General features: G+C 39.2%; 1 protein-coding gene across 1 annotated transcript in view; it reads left to right on the forward strand.

Annotated features, from left to right (window-relative positions):
* Positions 1-19,217, forward strand: part of COL9A1 (collagen type IX alpha 1 chain) — an 86,754-nt gene that overhangs the window by 3,608 nt on the left and 63,929 nt on the right. Inside the window, exons 3-8 of the mRNA XM_026726543.2 lie at positions 4,096-4,492; positions 10,543-10,626; positions 11,509-11,529; positions 14,143-14,217; positions 14,940-14,975; positions 15,077-15,139. Of these exons, the coding sequence (XP_026582328.2) occupies positions 4,096-4,492; positions 10,543-10,626; positions 11,509-11,529; positions 14,143-14,217; positions 14,940-14,975; positions 15,077-15,139 (676 nt within the window). The remainder of the gene's footprint in view (positions 1-4,095; positions 4,493-10,542; positions 10,627-11,508; positions 11,530-14,142; positions 14,218-14,939; positions 14,976-15,076; positions 15,140-19,217) is intronic.

Genomic DNA, 19,217 nt, shown 5'->3' on the forward strand with positions numbered 1-19,217 from the left:
GCTTACAACATCACAAAAAAGGAAATACAGAATAAAACTTTGAAACAAGAAACGCAACAGGAAGAGGGTGGTGCCACAAGAACAGTTCTGTATTCAGAAACTCAATTGTCAGCAGACTTTTGTGTAAGGTAGAAAAGCAATGCTTAATGTTTTAAAATAAATCTCTTCTACTTATCAATGTTTTAAACGTGACTGCAATGTTCTTCTCTCATGAAAATGTATAGGGCTGCAGCATCTCATACTTGAGTATGCCTCACTGATGCCATGGCAGGATTACTTGCAATCACCAATTTATTTTTGCTGAAGGACTCATATAGTCTGGTGATGGAAAAGTGCTGAAGAATTTCTGAGTCCAGTTTTTAAAATGGCGTTAGCTAAAATAAAGTTCCACTTATTTCCCTACTTCTGAATGGTTCGCTTTTTTCTTCTAAGTAACACCACTTATTTTTTTCAAAGTCACTGTTTCCTTTATGATATTGCTAGGCATAGTGAGCATATATTAAGATATTTAAGGTGTAACTAGGGAGAATTTAGAGGATACTAAAACTATCAGGATTAGAATGAGGGTGTTGTTTCTGCTGTTTATTAAAATAGTCTATTCTGTCTTTGTGGAAGCTTACAGTTAATTAATGTTATTGCATATGTCTTAGCTTATTTGTTATTAAATATTACAATAAATAAAATAAAAGATGTTTACAAATGCTGCATCAGGGTAGGCTAATAAATGCTAATATGTATATTCAGTATTTGTTGGCATTGGCAAGATTCATTTCAGAATAAATAATTTTGTGATTATTACTCACTGCTTCCAATTTGCATATCTCCAAGGAAACCTTGGAAACTAATAAAAAGCAGAAGTTTATCTGTTTCATTTCATCAGTTTTTCTTTCCCCCCAATAAATATATAAAGTGAACATCCTATGGCTGGTATATTTTCCAGCAAGGACTGGGCATAATATAAATTCATATAGCCTAAATTTATAGCCTGGAAGGGGTGAAATACACTCAGTTTTCCAGTCAAACTAAGTGCATCTAAAGTCATTATTTCAGTATGTGAATCCAAGGTTTGGATTTCAGCCATAATCCTTGATGGAAAATGATTGAATGTTAATCTGAATGTTAATGTGAGACAGTGCTGCCAATGCTTAAGAGAAAGAAAAAAATCCCACTATCAATCTGGCTGATTCAATTGTCCAAAATTTGAAATGCATATGATCATCTAACACAAAGCTATGCTGAGTCATATGAAGAGATTCTTACGGACTGATGCATGGAGTTGTGATTACTTCTTTGTTTGTTCAATTGATTTATTAATATATGAAAGTATAGAAGGAGAAAAGAAAGTAGGTATAGCATAGATGAGCAAGGATGTGTTTATGTGTGTATAGGTTTCATTTATATTAATGAAAGAAAAGTAACCATAATGTATATTGGGTGAATATATGTATATTTGTATAAGGTATAGAAGAGAATATATAAACAGATACAGATTGATACAGAGGCAATGTCAAAGGAAGTTGTTGTTGTTAGTTGCAAAGTTGTGTCAAACCCATCATGACCCCATGGACAATGTTCCTCCAGGCCTTCCTGTCCTCTACCATCCTCCAGAGTCCATTTAAGCTCACACCTACTGATTCAGTAACTCCAGCCAGCCACCTCATTCTCTGTCGTCTCCTTCTTTTATTGGCCTCAATCTTTCCCAGCATTAAGCTCTTCTCCAGTGAGTCTTTCCTTCTCATTAGGTAGTCAAAGTATTTGAGTTTCATCTTCAGGATCTGGCCTTCTAAAGAGCAATGAGGGTTGATCTCCTGTAGGAGTGACTGGTTTGATCACCTTGCAGTCCAAGGGAGTAGCAGTGGTGCAAAACATTTAAAATTCCATATGTTTTAAAGTGAAACACTCTGGTTTGAATTCAGATCCCTTGTTTCAAGTCCAAAACAGCTTGTGAAAGATTTTGAATTTGAAACAATTTGTGTGATTATAAAAGAAAGCCCTTTTGCACTTTTGCACATAAGATTATGTGTCTTTTGCAAGTTGATCACAGTCAGCATTGAAATTAAAGATTTTAAAACTTGTTTGAAGTGTAATTTTATCTAGTGGTCCTGTTGATCTCTGTGCTTGGGATGAAGAGATGATCCAGATATCACTACAATTACCCCTAGCATTTTCAAACTGTAATGCTGACTCAACTATTTTGCATTTTGAGGAAGTGAAGTACCTAAAAGTCTGGCAAGTTTAAGGCTTGTAGACTTCAACTCCCAGAATTCCTGAGCTAGCATGACTGGAGGGGGAATTCTGGGAGTTGAAGTCCACAAGCCTTAAAGCTGTCAAGTTTGAAGACCCCTGGCTCAGGTCAATGACCACAGTTGGCTAGTTTGAAACTCAGAGAAAGTATAGCTAGAATCTGAAATATCTTTGCAATAATTACAGGAAAGAACTCTTATTACTTTGCTTCTGTAGCATGATGTAATGATTAAGGTATTGTGCTATCTTTAAATCTGCCAGAACAGTGCAACATGTGATTTTGTACTTACCTTTTTCCAGCCCAATGTACTTCATAGGCTTGTTGTATCAAGGTGAAATGAAATGAAGGGAGATCCCTGTGTAAGTCATTTGAGATCCTGAAGAACAGGTCAAGTATAAACCTAACAAATTAATTAATTAAAAATGACTAGCCAACTATTCTCTTTGTATGCAAGGAGCCCACTGGGATTTGGGGACCAGAATGAAGAACCTATATAGACTGTAGCTAGAACCATTTTGCAAATAAAATCAATGTTGGAAAGCACATTTTAAATAATATTTTAAAAAGGGTGCACCTAAGATCTTTTAAATTTGTAGAAGCTGGGAACACAAACAGATTTTCTTTGAGAACTAACACCTACCCACCCTATGTGCTAAATTCTTCCACATATTTTCTTACAAAAGTCTGCCAGAACAAGGTTGTGTGTCAGAAATAAGAAATGTTGTTTTGGAAATAATAAATCTGATTTCTCAGTTTGTGATGACTTATATACTCATGTCTTGCAGTATTCATGAAGACACCACAGGGGAAAAAAAGTACATTAGACCCAGAAGAGGAATGGATTAAGGTTTCTTTATAATAAAACATGTGAATCATCTCAGATTTTGTACATAACCACAAACCTAATGAGAGAGATCAGACGGGCATATAGGAATGGAGGATGAGATTTATTCATTGCTTTCAGCCCAATAATCTATTACTGAAGTTAATTTCAACACTTTGCAGCCATTCGAGATGAGTTAATCACATACTTCTGCAATCATTGGTGGCCTCTGACAGGCAATTTGTCCTCTTTTCTTAATTAAACATTTCTTGAGATGCTTCTTGAAGAAAGAACAAAGGCACATACATAGACGAAGCCAATTCCCCAAGTGAGAAATTTAGCATAGCAAAGGTGCTTTTTCAGGAGACAACTGGACTTTCTTGTTTTTTCTTTGAAGACATTTCACTTCTCAACCAAGAAGCTTCTTCAGCTCTGACTGGATGGTGAGGAGTCAGAGCTGAAGAAGCTTCTTAGATGAGAAGTGAAACGTCTTCAAAGAAAAAACAAGAAAGTCCAGTTGCCTTCTGAAAAAGCACCTTTGGGACAATGGAAAACAGGAGGGAAAAATATTCAGGAAGCGAATAGTATTGGAATGCAGATTTTGACTAAAGCAAATCTGAAGAATTTGGTACAGCCAGGGAAAAAATAATCTTTTCAATAGTATAATATTTAATCCAAACTACCACTTTACAAATGGAAAATGTTGTAGAATGTGTATAGCTTGACTTCAGCAATCTGACTAGCACTCTTACATTTCAGTTAATCCATAGTACTGCTTTGTTATTGGTAAAAGGTCGTGAATTTTTAGGCCTTGTCTGGGTTTAATTCTTCCACAGAGTAAGCTAATATTACTGCATTTCTCTCTGACAGCAAAATGGAATTATTGGTTCAGATTGGGATGAATCCGTTTGTTAATCTTGTCTTTAGATAGTGGCTTCTTGATCTTTCTTTGAAATGATAATGTACCTCAATTAACATTGAGTCAGCCAAGTAAGCAGCCCTGTTTTATTTGCATTTTTTAAAATAGATCCTTGTATCCTCGAGGACTACCTGATCTATACTCCATTCTGACTACTTTTCGGATGACTGGGAATACCATTCGGAAATCCTGGAGCCTATGGCAAGTTTTAGATTCTTCTGGAAAGGAACAAGTTGGACTGAAGATTAATGGGCAAGCCAAAAGCCTTGATTTTTCATATAAAGCAATTGATGGAAGTCTCCAGACAGCATCGTTTTTGGATTTACCTTATCTTTTTGATTCCCAGTGGCATAAAGTTATGGTCGGTATAGAAAAGAAATCTGTCACACTTTATATTGACTGTGCTAAGATACAAACTTTAGCCATAAAACCAAGGGGGAAGATCGATATTGATGGCTTTACCACATTGGGAAAATTGAAAAATAATCCTCAAATTTCAGTTCCGGTAAGTTGTAGACATTTCCCTTTACAGTAAAAAAGGTTTTTCAATTTTTAAAGAAATTGTATATGGTAATAGAGGCTAAGAGTATAATATGCTTCAAATGAAACTAAGAAATGGTTCAATAGTTTTGATGTCATAAGGAAAGAGTATCACTTAATAAGGTGGAAAGAGTATCACTTAATAAGGTATAAAGACTGAAACCTCATTATAACTGAATATTTGGACATTTGTTTTAAGTAAACATTTCAAGAACTGCATAGCTACAAAGGGAAACAGGATGAAAACAGGGGATAATTAATAGAGCAGACTAAAAAGGAAGCTGGATCCAGTGAAAATGTATGTCTTAACTCATTCCAAGGGTACGTAACTAAAACCTGGTTTTTTTGGGGGAAAATTTAATCATCACTCTGAACTATATTATAGTTAAGCAGCTTATCAAAATTAATTATGCTGTCAGTTAAAATATGTGAGTTGGCTTATGGGTATAGAATTTATTTCTGGTATAGAAGACTATCTGAAAAAATCTCAATGGAAACTGTATCTTCCTGACGTGGAAGATATGATCCTCTTGCTAGGAACATCACAGTTCCAAAATCTAGACTCCATATGCTTTTTAAAACGAAGCATTTTTAAAAATAAAACTAGCACTTTATTTTGGAACATGTCTTGCATTTGGCAAGAGATTGAGAATCTCCAGACATTAACCAAATTGGAGCAATGGATTCAATTGAAAAAAAAAAGTTTGTTGGTGTGAACTTTTATTCATTTTCCTAGATAGAATTCAGTGAAGAATCTGCCACCTGGGGTAGCAGAAAAGAGGGCATGTAAACCTTAGATATCTTTGAACAAAGGCAGCACTTTGCATTATTTCTAACAGCATGATAAAGCTTTATTCCAATGGTATAAAATAAAGGCATGAACAAATATATGGAAAATCAGTTTTGCAGGCTCTGTAAGGGCCTTTCCATTCATTATTCACTTTTATGTCTACCTCATGGTACTAAATTTGCAATGCAATCAATCTGCATTAACTAAATTAGTCTTTAAAAGGGGAACACTCGAGTTTCAGACTGATTTACGTTTTCATTTTCTGGAAAAAAAAACCCCATTCTTTCCTATCCTATTAAATTTAACCATCTCCTGCTTTCACAAATGAGCACAATCACCATCAATATGATACCCACAGAGTTTTCTCTTAACATCCAGCATTATGTGATTTTGTTGTCTGGTTATTTTGTAAGAAAAAAGGAATGCTAGCATGCTACTAGTCAGTGTTAGACTTAAATTTAATCTGTTTATCCAACAATGCCAATGGCCTCCTGTAATACAGGCAAACTCAGAAAATGAGGTGACAAGTTCTAGAGCATGGTGTTTTGTTTTGAAATGAGCCATCTGCCCATAAGATTCCAGCCTATCAACCCAACAATAGCAATACCAATAGCACCGCTTCACAGTGCTTTACAGCCTTCTCTAAGTGGTTTACAGAGTCAGCATATTGTCCCCAACAATCTAGGTCCTCATTTTACCCACCTCGGAAGGATGGAAGGCTGAGTCAACCTTGAGCTGTGGATTCCCGGAACTTCTTAAGTTATTGATGGTGAATTCTGAAGGTTCATATGGGCCTAACTGGATCGTGAATATGGCATACAGTTTTGAAATACTTACTGATGAATGAAGTGTTATGAATTCCAACTCACTGTTGACCATTTCTTAGTTTGAGGAATAAAATAAAATTGACTTAAATAGGTTTAAGGTTTGCATATGATGGAGTTATGATAGTTCCCATAAATATGTCTATACATGTATGTGTGAGGTCCCATGTCTAACTTAGTGATTGGAGTAATTTATTTTATTCAAGTTAAGCCAGGCACTGGATGGTATGTATCAGGTAGTATTCATAATCCTACTACTAGTGTAAGGAATATACAAAACTTGGATTAAATGATGCTAAACTTAATTCTTATAAACCCTTTTGCAAAAATATCAATACCCATGCTTTAAAACAGAGATTTAAAGTAATAACGAATGTTTTGGCGCGGTGGTTAAAATGCAGTACTGCAGTCTACTTCTGCTGACTGCCGGGTGCCAGCAGTTCAGCAGTTCGATTCTCACCAGCTCAAGGTTGACTCAGCCCTCCATCCTTCTGAGGTCGGTAAAATGAGGACCCAGATTGTTGGGAGGCAATAGGCTGACTCTGTAAACTGTTTAGAGAGGGGCTGTAAAAGCAGTATATAAGTCTAAGTGCTATTAATATAGGCTGGTGAGGATTTTGGTGTAGTAGTTAAAGCACTGGCCTAGAGACCAGGAGACTATTAGTTCTAGTCTTGCCTTAGGCACAAAGCTAGCCAGGTGACTTTTGGCCAGTCACCCTCTTGCAGACCAACGCTCCTTATAATATAACAAATATAGCTTAAAATCTAATAATAAGTCAATAAGTTAATAAATCAATCATTGTCCTGCCATTTTATGCCATGGACTAATAATGATCCCAGCACATTGGGTATTTCTTATCCTCCTTGCAGTGACATTATGAAAAGGATGGCTGACTGCCTTTGCATGAAATGGTTAATGGTTTATTTTATTAATTCAGTTGAATTAATTTTCTCTAATCATCATCATCATTGTGCCCAGACAGAGAAATATACCTAGGATCGAACTCACCACCTCCTGATTGTGAGGCAAGAACTCCACCTCTAGGCTACCGCACCACATTTAATTTTCTCTAATGAATTGGTAAATTGATAAATATGGCAGTATACCGGTTGTCCTTAACTTATGACCCCAATTGAGCCCCAAAATTTCCATTGCTAAGCAAGGCAGTTGTTAGTGGATTTTGCTCCATTTTATAATCTTTTTTTCTGCCACAGTTGCCAAGAGAATCAATGCCACTGTTAAGTGAACCATGCGGTCATTAAGTGAATCTGGCTTTCCCCCTTTGCTTTGAGCTGGGAAGGTTATAAATGTTGATCATATGATCCCGGGACAGTGCAACTGTCATAAATGCATGCCAATTGCCAAGCATCCGAATTTTGATCATGGGGATGCTGCAAGAGTCATGTGAAAAACGGTCATAAGTCACTTTAAGGTCATGGATTGAGTTGGGTTGGGTTGGGCTGGATTGGAGTGAGGTGAGGTGGGGATAGAATGTCAAAAAAGGTAATATGAAAGTTATAACTTTGAATGGTCACTAAACAAATAGTTGTAAGTTGAGGACTACCTCTTTGTATTAATCAAGGTAAGAAGGCTAACTCTGCCTTGCTGTTTCCTGCCTCTTAGGTGTTACTATAAATACATTCAAAAAAAGTCTGAAGAGGTGAGCCTCTTTGGTGCAAGGAGACTTGCTCCATGAAACTGTAAGAGGAAGGTGCTAACTCATACTAAAGGGAAGTAGATTCCCCTCTTCATTCTTTTCCAGTCATGCACTGACAGGGGAGAGAAAGTGAAGAATGAGTTAATTACAGTCTTCAAGACTAATCTGTGTTAAATTAGTTACATCCCATAATTGGATTCTTACAAATTAGGCATAGGAAGCAAAGACATGTATATACGTGATTGCTTCCCCCCTCCCGGAAGATACCAGAAAACAAGGAGAATATTCAAATATATTAAATGATATAAAAGACAACTGCTCGAAAGTAACCCTTTGATTTTCAATGTGCATCCATCAATAAAGTCCTTTTGGCATTAGGAGCAGTTCCAAATGATTCAAAATCTAGTTATTTGCAGGTAATGTGCAATGAGAATGTATAAGGAATGTAATAGATTATTCCCCCCGAGTATCTAAAAGTTCCAGAATTTGGGGGAAAATGAAAGCAAAATCACTGACAATTGTTGTATGAAACATTAAAAAGAAGAGAATGAAATTGTAAATGCTTCAGAGAAAAGCAACTTTCATATGACCTCTTTTGACATTCTATTCCCACCTCACCTAACCCCAATCCAGCCCAGCCCAACTCAACCCAATTCAACTCATGACCTTACCTGATATGAACTGAATTTTCAGGATTCCATTTTGATAAGGCATTCAATTCTTTTATCCCAAATAAACTTTCATCTTTATTTGATATTCTGGAAGAAAATGAACCATATAGTAACATATTTTCCTCTATCCATCAAATACAATTTGAATTTAACAAAGTTGTTGACAGCATATTGCTATAGCATTAGAATTCTAGTTCTCCAAAGGGAAAAAATGGCATGATTTTTTGGGGGGGAAGAATCCATCTAGAAATTTATTACTTGTATACAGTGGAAATATACACAAGCCTAGCTTTTTTTTCAGTAATAGGATTAAATTAATAACAATTGCTATTTTATATTTTTTATACATCAGTGTGCGAAAAGTGTGACTTTGCATGAAAGGGAGCTGCTCAGACTGAGTGAGACAAAACTGTGGACTTTTTTTTTTTTTTTGCATTATTTGTGGTCTGGAGAGTTTAGGGGTACAAAGGGTGTTCTAATGTTTTAGATCACAGGTGTTAACTCTCTGCATCACATTGATGTCACGTGACATTTTTCCCCTTCACAGAGCTGTGGTGGATGTGGACTGCATGTGATGCATCCAGCCCATGACCACAAATTTGACAACCCTGTTCTAGATGCTTAAGATAACAATGTAGTCTTTAACACTCCCAAATCTGACAGGGATCCTTTCCCTGTTAATTTGGGAATGGAGTTCTTGTCATGGTGTTTAACATTTGAAGTGACCTTCAAGTTAACCAAAGTAAAGTTGTCAATCTAAGTTGATAAAAATAAAATGAAATAAGCTAGGGGTTTTATCCTTTGGAATTGATTAGGCAAGTAAAACTTACAAGAGCAGATTTTTTCCTGAAAGAAAATATATCATAGAATTTGTTTTTTGTCCTTTGATTAAATCATATATATTTCTGCAAATTAGTATATTTGGTAGGAATGAGTATGATAAATAATATTCTTGGAAATGGTTCTTAAAGGTGAGTGTCTAAAGACTTGGGTTGCTAGCATTTCCTAAGCTTCATTCAAGAATTAAGTACAGGTAGTCCTCAAGGTTAAGACTATAATTGAGCCACACAATTATGGTCGTAAGTTGTGACTCTTGTTAAAGTAGATCATCATGTGACCAGACCCAATTTTACAATCTTTTTTGCAGCAATCGTTAAGCAAATGTGACAGTTGTTAAGTGAACCCATTGTTACCTATGGAGCAGGGTCTTTTCCCCTCCAGAAACCAGAAGTAAATGTTGGTTTCTGGCAAAAGCATGATAAATTGTGACCATGTGACCATGGGGCATTGCAAATGGCCATAAATGAGTCCTGGTGCAAATGCAGTCACATGATCATGGGGGGTGGGGGAAATGGATGTCAAAATCCATCCAACTGGGGTGCGGATTCCTTTTTCAGGGTCCATTATAACTGCAAACAGTCACTAAGCAACTGGTCATATGTTGAGAAATATGTGTATTTGGGGGTGGGTGGGTGGAAGTATTGTTTTCATGTGGCCAAGCTTGTATTGCTTACTTTTACCTCTGTTGTTCTGTTCTGCTCTAGCCATTGTGGTCCAGAGTTCATCCTCTGAGTGTGAAGAGCTTGTTTCAATTTTTAATTTATAATTATCAGCAGGTTGGAATTATCGGATAAGTTTTTGGGTCATCTCTGCCTCCTGGCCTCAATTTCCTTTTTTGGGAAGGGCGTCAGTTATTAACTATATCACAAAACTGTGAGGATCGAAGTGAGGAAGTCAGGCAATTCTCAACCCCCAGACTTAAGGCAAGGATACCCTCAAAGCAATAATAACCAGCCTCAGAGTGGTTCTGTTTAGAGATGGCATTCAGCAGGTTCTGACCAGTTCTGGAGAACCGGTAGTGGAAATTTTGAGTAGTTCAGAGAACCGGCAAATCCCACCTCTGACTAGAGATTTTACAGTATCCTTCCCCTGCCACTCCCACCAAGAACCGGTAGTAAAAAAAACTGAATCCCATCACTGGTTCTGTTGATGAATGATGATGATCAATAATCAGGTGTCTGTTTGATAAACTTTCTCTTTCTCTTACTGCCTCCCTTTTGCTGTCTTCCCAGTTTGAGATCCAGTGGCTGATGATTCATTGTGACCCTCGGCGCCCTGAAAGAGAGACATGCAGTGAACTTACAATCAGGAGCTCGGTAATCTTAAGGGCAAAGCTTACTTTTCAACTTTGGAATACAGGTAGTCCTCGGCGTACGACCATCATTGAGCCCAAAACTTCTGTTGTTCAGTGGGACATTGGTTAATACCCCATTTGACAACCTTTTATTGCCACAATTGTTTAGTGAATCACTGCCATTGTTAAGTTAGTAACACGATTGTTAAGTGAATCTGGTTTCCCCATTGACTTTGCTCATCAGAAAGTCACAAAGGGGATCACTGGCACGGAGCAAAGGTCATAAATAGGACCCCAGTGGCCCAGCATCTGAATTTTCTATCACAGGATCATGGGGTTGCTGCAAAGGTTGTAACTATGAAAAAGAGACCTTTTCCCCAATGGTGTTGTAACTCTGAACTGCCGCTAAACGAACTGTTGTAAGTTGAGGATTACCTGCATTCAAAAGGCCATAATGAATTTCTCCTTTGAAAGCAGATCTTTAAAAAGTCATTTGGGATGCTCTCCTTGCCCAGTGAAGCCCTTTGCAGCACAGATCAAGGCAGAAAGCGCTGCCAGGAAGGGTCCAATGCTAAAAGCAGACCAAAGGGTTAAAAAGCTGGAGTCATTCAATCCCTCCTCTCTAGACATCAGGTTTCCTCCAGTCTCGCTACCCTCCTCCAACACTCATCCGCACAACAGCTGTGCTTTTATTTTTGTGCCGGTTGTGCAATTTGGAAGTATTTGGAGGGGCTCCGCTCTTCAGTAACTTTAAAACCCATTTGTGACAATTGAAGAAGTAACCATGGCTAGCTCGGGCTCCTGCACAAAGTTCCCCTGGTTCCTGTGGATTTTTCTCCAAGCCATGTGCCTTTGTCTAGCCCAAGTAAGTTTTGCCTAACTTTTTTTTTTTTATTCTTTTCAGATAAGCCAGACAATTGTAAAGGTAAGCCTTAAAACTACAGTAGAAGGATCCTTATTCAATTGAAGCATTGCTCTTTGATTCTAGTTTTGCCTGTCCATCAATTAAAACAGTGTGTATGTTTCTAGTGATGCTGCTATATTGGAGAAGGTATGTGATTATGCCTGGCTGGAGGGCTTCCTAGAGGAAGTCTGAAGCCACCATAAAATGTATTGCTTGACATATCATAGTTTGAACCTGCACTAGTTATTTTTCCTAGTTGGTGAGGTTTCACAGGGAGCCTACATATCTTTCAGAGTAATCTAACTACGACCAACAGGTATGATTAGGTTGGGATCCATTCTACCAATTCTGATGCTTCCCTCCCCCAGCTACATGTAGTACCCTTCTGCTTTAAATCAGAATTTTCAGTCCAAGGAAACTCATTTGCTTTAATTCAGTGTAATCCACAAAGGATGCATCCTTCGGATTAAGTTAGGTGGGTTAATTATCACTTCAGTTCCCTAAGCAATCTTCTTATAATTACAAACAGGATAATAAAAAGGGATCATTTCCTCCACATTTATGTGTGATGTGGGCTTCCAACTGATCTTAGTGATTATGAATATAGATCCAAAATGGATTTTTTTTAAAAAAAGAATTAATTACCAGATAGTGATATACACAGGTAATAGTACTGAGATAAATAAATGGAAGAAGAAAGTTGAGTGTGGAAGAAAGCATTTTATTGTGGGAAACACATGATGGGAAACATTCTGTGAATTTCACTTGGCACACTTATTTGAGGATCTTGAAAAGATGATATGTTTCCTAATAACAGTCATTCATTGTTTTGTGGAAGAATTCTCTAGTGACTGACACACTGTAAAGCAGATTTGCATATATACATGTATTCTTTTATGAGCTTACATTAAAAAAAGGTGAAAAGCTCTCATTTTTTAAAACCAAGTCTTCAAAGAATGACAGAAAATCAGCTGAGAGTTTACTTAAAATTATTAATATGTAATAATGCATTTCTCCAAAATGAAATGTTAATGTTTTGAAGTACAATGAGCAAATCCAACAGATTTGTCATGACTTTTATTTGTATAGACTCGAGTTAGCTTTGCTAGACACTAGAAAAAAAATTCTACCTATGTTTTTACAAGAAAAATGAATGTGTACTATGCAGCCTTATGATTAATTGTGACATAAAGCAGCTTACTTTGCAAGCAACAATAATGACTCTTTTGCAGAATTAAAAATACCTTTTAAACTACTAGTTGTGAGAAGCTGAAATTCTCACATTCTGAAATGAATAGGAAAACTGCTTTTCTTCTCAGCCATTTACCATTTACTGAAAAGTATGGAAGTCCAAAAAAGGGGCTGTTAGAAAATCACAGAGCATCTACTGTGAAGTCAGAATTTCATCACCAAAAGGAAACCGTGTGTCCTATAGGCCTTGAATTCCCTCCCCTAAATTATTTTTGAAAATGAATGGTTTGGAATTTTCCAAGTCTCTTGGGACTTACAAAAATAGTTTGAAAGAAAGAAAGAAAGAAAGAAAGAAAGAAAGAAAGAAAGAAAGAAAGAAAGAAAGAAAGAAAGAAAGAAAGAAAGAAAGAAAGAAAGAAGGGAGGAGGGGGAAGGAAGGAAGGAAAGTTATAGAGGACAAGGTTTTATTAAGGGCTATGGTATGTGAGCATATTTAATCTCTTACTTATGTACATATCTCAGAAGATAAGTCTGGATATTATCTATACAGTAATGGCAATTTCACTTAAACTCCTTTGTGTAGGTACCATTTTATTTTCTCTATTTCAGATTGATTTCCCATTTTACAAGGGAGTGAAGTTAATGGGGCACAATTTTAAACTACAGGACATTATTTTATTCCATTTTATCACAGGGCCAGTCATTGTGAGAAGACACCTTCTTTTCCTGTTTAGAATGAAATACAAATATAACCCTTCCTTTTCATTCACCTGTTATTGCCTTAAGGGGCTTTTTCCACTAGGATTTACTATAGGTCAGTGGAGATTCTCAGTCATCCAGGTCATAGTTGTCTCAAAGCTGCTTTTTTTTTCTTCAGTAAGCAACTAGATGGGTTGTTTTTTTCTTGAGGAAAAAAAAAAGAAAAGGTTTTGCTTCTCATCCAAGAAGCTTCATCAGAAGTTTCAGAAGCTTCACCCCATCATCAGAACTGATGAAGCTTCTTGAATGAGAAGTAAAATTTCTTCTCCTCCTCCTCCTCCTCCTCCTCCTCCTTCCTCTTCCTCTTCTTCCTCTCCTCCTCCTCCTGGAAAAAAGTATAGTAGCCTTTTGAAGGAAAAAGCACCTTTGAAATTTAAGGGAGGCATCGGCATGGATTCTGTCTCTGCCCACCTCCACTCGCAGAGATACATGTATATGCGTGCACATCTGTCCCCACACACCATGTGTCAATCTGTACATCTCAGGTTGTAATTGTTCACATTTGTCATGAATTACTGTCACACAGATTAGAACAGGAACATATTACCCAGTCAAGCAAACTGAATTTGATTAGGTTAGTCAGAATATCTTGCTTGCGGTTCTCAATTGCTCCTTCCCCCCTTTTTAAGATGGTTTGAGTTGTTTCCTCTTCCTATTTAAACAGTTCTTTTTATTCTTTGCCAGAGAGGCCCTCCAGGTCCACAAGGCCCTCCTGGCCCCCCTGGCCCCCCAGGTGTTCCTGGCATTGATGGCATAGATGTAAGTATAGCTTGTGTTGTGTGGTGATAGGGAGCATTCAAGAAATTCCTCCTCCAGTATTATACAATGACACTGCTGTCTCTCTGGGTATATTCAGCATGCAACACACTTGGGCACATCTCCATCATGTCTTGTTAACTAGCATTATAAATGTTGTGCTCATCGACCTGGAAACTTAGGAGGTGCATTCTTTACAGTCCCAAAATGTAAGAACTGGAGGCATGAACTAGAACAAACTGTTTTCTGCAGCTGGATCAGGTTCATCATTTAATCTGTCATTTGCATTAGGGATTCTACAAGATTAGTATTTATAATCTGCAAATTCCATGTTATTAGCTTCACAGCAATTCTGTCTCCTAGCCATAAGAATTTCTCCATGTAATGTGCATGTGGTGCATGTGTACGTATTGCAGGCTAATTTACTGCCAACTGCTAATAGTTCTATTCTGACCGGCTCAAGTTTTGAATTAGCTTTCCATCCTTCCGAGGTCGGTACAATGAAGACCCAGATTGTTGGGGGCAATAGGCTGATTCTGTAAACTGCTTAGAGAGGGATGTAAAGCACTATGGAGTGATATATAAGTCTAAGTGCTAGTGCTAAGTGTGCATACAGGGACATTTCTAATATCTATATAATACATATGCAATTTTCAGATAGAATGATAAATGATACTCTGTTCAAATGGATTTCACTTGACTGTTACTTCCTTCTATCCCATTAGGGAGACAGGGGCCCTCGTGGCCTCCCAGGCCATCCAGTAAGTAACTGAGAACAGGTAGCATTTTAAAAACATCTCTTTTTAAAAAAAAGGTTTTTATTTGCTAACTGAGTTTACTGATGTGCAATTCACTCCTACAGGGTCCTGATGGCAATGCTGGAAAACCAGGTGTCCCTGGATTGCCAGGAGTCCCAGGAGCTGATGTGAGTATAAATCTTTATGCTGTCATTCTAAGCTATTTCCATGTGCTAAAAAGGTTCTTTTTATTTCAAATCTATACTGGGTATGAAAGTGCACTGTTGTGATCTGTAAGCAGCCAGCAGAACTGGCAGCAGATTCGGACAATGAGGAGGTTGGGGAGGAACATGGGTCAGTCCTGGAGTCTGGGGAAAGCTCTGATGAGTGCTCTGCGTTGGAGGCAGAGATGGGGCCAGGGTCGTCTGACAGTTATCAGCTGCCTTCAGAGTCGGATATCAGTGAGGCAGAAGAACAGCTGGAGCCTCTTCAGCTGGAGTGTGCACATGTGCACAGTTGCCAGCTGAAGGGAACAGCTAAGGAGCAACTTGTGAGTAAAGCCACAGGTGGACGGTGAATGGCCCATCCCATAGGGAATAAAAGAGGAGCAAAAGGGGAGTGGGGTTTTGCAGGAGACAATTAGTTCATTCCTGCATTCTTGCCAAGTATTGTGGTATCTGAAAGATACTGGCCTGGCCACTCTTCAAAGGTCTTTTAATTGTGAACTAACTTGACAGACTGTTGGCCGGGACTTTGCTGGAGAGGAATTCACTGTAAATTAAATAATAGGGGACGAGTACTGTTAGGGATACCTAGGTGAGAACATGTACTCCCTGAAACCTGGGAGTTCTTTATTTCACCATTCCCTTAAATTCAGGCAGAGGATCATAACACTCTAGAATCATAGGGTTGTAATGGATGTTGGTGGTATTCATCAAACCCAATCCTCTGTCAAGTGCATCAATCTTTGTACTATCCCGGACTAATGTGAATCTTTTCTTGAAAACCTTCAGTGATGGACCATCTATATTTCAAAAGGTAGTCTGTTCCATTCCTTAATAATCGGGGAATTCGTCACTCTTTTTTTCTTTCCCCAAATTTGGATTTCTCACTATAAATGTTTTACTCACTGGTTCTTGACTTCCCTTTGAGTATTCGTTGGCCTATGTTTCTGTTGTTTCCAATCCAGTGGAATGCTTGGGAAAAAAATAACGTCTAGGAGATCAGGACTCTGTTCATCAGCACGATCATCTGAAAACTGAACTTAATGGGACAAAATTTGATATAGTGAGAAGAATTAGTAATGTGAAAAAAAAACCCCTCATAATATTTCTCCAATTGTCAACTGCTCCATTCCAAACTCCTCTCCTTCTGGTCACATGACTTAGAGCAGAACTCCAAAAAGAAGAGACTGGAAAGAATTCCATGCATGCTTTCCTTAAGTTGTGTGCCCTATGCTATTAGGGATTTAGAAAGAATCAGCACCTGGGAATGAGCCTTTGTTATAGATAGATATAGATGTAGCTCTAGTCCTTCATTGTCCTGATACCTTTTGCCTTTGCTGGGTGACAGTTCTGAGAGCCTATGGAGTGTATCAGGTAGGAGAAATGTATTCTAGGTACAGTGGTCTTATCAAAATCTTGTTTACATACATACAATTTACACAGTGGTGACTATTTCCTCCATAGATAAGCACATATGGTATAATTTGAACCTATTCTTTGTCCAAAAACCTCCCCCACACAAACACACTACCAAAAATACATTGCTGCAAATTAATTTCTCTTTCCTATGTTCAAAAATGCTGCAGCCATTCCATATACTTGGAAAACCCACACATTATATTTTGATACATACAAATAATAGGGATATAACAACAACAACAACAATAACCCATACAGAAAGATCTTCCAGAGACTGATCCAGAAAAATATTGATAGTCCTGTTGATGTCATCTCAAATGCAATAACCATAGGACAAAACCAAACCATCTCCAGCAGGGTGATTGTAATCAAACTGAAGGAGGGCTTTTTTCCAGTCATAAAGTCATTTTATCTTCATCCAAAAATCATGTCAAATTGTTTTTAATACAATTCTCTACTGGCTTTCCAGTACAGAACATTCAAATTCATTACTCCTATGATCATATAAATGACTAATAGCAATCATATCATTTGTCATCATATACCTCCAAAGGCAGATTACTGACTTTAAAGTCACAGATAGTTCCTCTAAAACAGGGGTATCAAACTCGATTTTATTGAGTGCTGCTTCAGGGTTGTGTTTGACCTTGTGGGGCCAGGGTGGGCATGGCCAGCTCAATGTCACTTGTGTCAGGGCGCTTGTGGTGGCCTGAGCACTCTGCCAGCGAAAGCAGGATCCCAAGCTCTGTTTCTGGCTGCGATGGCCTCCTGCAACTGTCTGTCAGCGAAAATGGAGCTCTAAAGGACCACAGGCGACCCTTCCGAGCTCCATTTTTCAGGCAGAGGCACTCTGGGCCAGTCCATTCACTGTTTTCAGGGCATCCCTGTGGGCCAGATCTAAGCAGAGCTGTGGGCCAGATCTAAGCAAAGCTTGATCTGGCCCGCAGGCTTTCAGTTGGACACTGTTCCGTACTAGCAGGCTTGAAGGCCTGCGTTCCTATTGGTCCGGAAAAGCTGGGCCATGATTGGTCATTATAGGACACTCTGATTGGCTCATATAGAGCTTGCCGCGATTGGCTAACACCAAGCGCGGCAAGCTCAAAAACCTGTCATTGGCTGCCTAGCCGCGGCCAGCTCTATAAAAAGAGCAGCCGTGGCTAGGGTTTTTGTCTCAGTATCTGGTTGCTTAATAAAGAGCTGTTGTTCACTACTATGAGTCTCGTCTCTCCTTGGGACCCACCGCCCAGACTTAACACTGGCAATGAGGGTGGGATACTGAGACAGCAAGGCTGAGCAGCACATGGCAGACAGAGCGAAGACGACCAGTGAAATGGCCAGCAGCGCCGTGCCACCCGCACCATTCAATCCGGCCAGCAAGGCCTGGGAATCCTACCTTGATTGTTTCCAAATGTTCTTGGAATTGAACAACCTGAAAGACGCCACTGGCAGCAAGAAGCGAGTGGTCTTTTTGACACACTGCGGACCCGCCATTTTTAAAATGGCCAAGGCATTCGTGAAGCCTGCTGATGTCAAGACTATGGACTGAGACAACCTAGCTCCCATCCTCCGAAACCACTACGCCCCAGCTGTACCGACCCTTATCAGAAGGCATGACTTTTACCAGCATGATCAGCGCGAGGGTGAGAGCATCGGCGAGTTCGGAGACGACCTGAGAGACCTAGGGGGCTTATGCGGGTTCGCTAACCTAGACGAGGCCATGCGAGACTGGGTCGTCCTCGGCCTAAAAGATCCAGCACTCCAAAGCAGATTGATGGCCAAGGGTGATATATCCCTCGCTGACGCCATAGCCGAAGCCATCGCAGCCGAGGCTACACGTAAGTCAGCAGCATAAATGCAGCGTTCGAACGGAACTGATCACAAATCCACCAGTGAACCAGCTGCGACACCAGAGAAACTCGCAGCCTCCACCCACCATGGCGACATCGAATCCCCCTCTGACAGTGAAGAGGAAGAAGTTCACAGAGTTCAGTCAGAGCATGAGCGGCGAGACTGGCGGGGTTGCAAGTCGGGGTACCAATGCACTGGCTGCGGAGGAGATCACCCACATTCTGAATGTAAGTTCCTGGATGCTGTTTGCCATTTTTGCGAGAAGCAAGGGCATATCGCTAAAGTATGCCGCAACAAAAGAAACTTCAGCCCTCAGCGCCGGGGAAACAGCCCGAGGAGGCAAGATGGCAACCCTACCAAAAACTGGGAGCTCCTGACAGACAACCGATGGAGCCAGGACAACAGAACCAAGAAATTCAGCGAGGCACCACGAAGAGAGGAAATGCACCAAACAGTCATTATCGGCCACACTTCACCAATCGACGCAGGAAAAATTCATATTGAGGTCGGTATCGAAAACCAACCATGCACCATGGAGGTAGATTCTGGCTCCTACCTCTCTATGGTCTCCTGGCGGACTATTAAGAGTATAATACCCAGCATACGCTGCCAAAACTGAGCGACCAGAAATTGATTTTGAAAGACTATCAGGGAAACCGCATTCCAGTAGTGGGTGTAAGACATTTCAAAATCTCTTTCAAAGACCGAACCAACGTCTTACCACTCACAATCGCTGACAAGGACCTCCCCAGTCTACTCGGGTTGCAATGGTTCG

This window comes from Pseudonaja textilis, chromosome 1 (assembly GCF_049901715.1).
Source record: "Pseudonaja textilis isolate UNSWEBS1 chromosome 1, rPseTex1.2, whole genome shotgun sequence".
Lineage (NCBI taxonomy): Eukaryota > Metazoa > Chordata > Lepidosauria > Squamata > Elapidae > Pseudonaja > Pseudonaja textilis.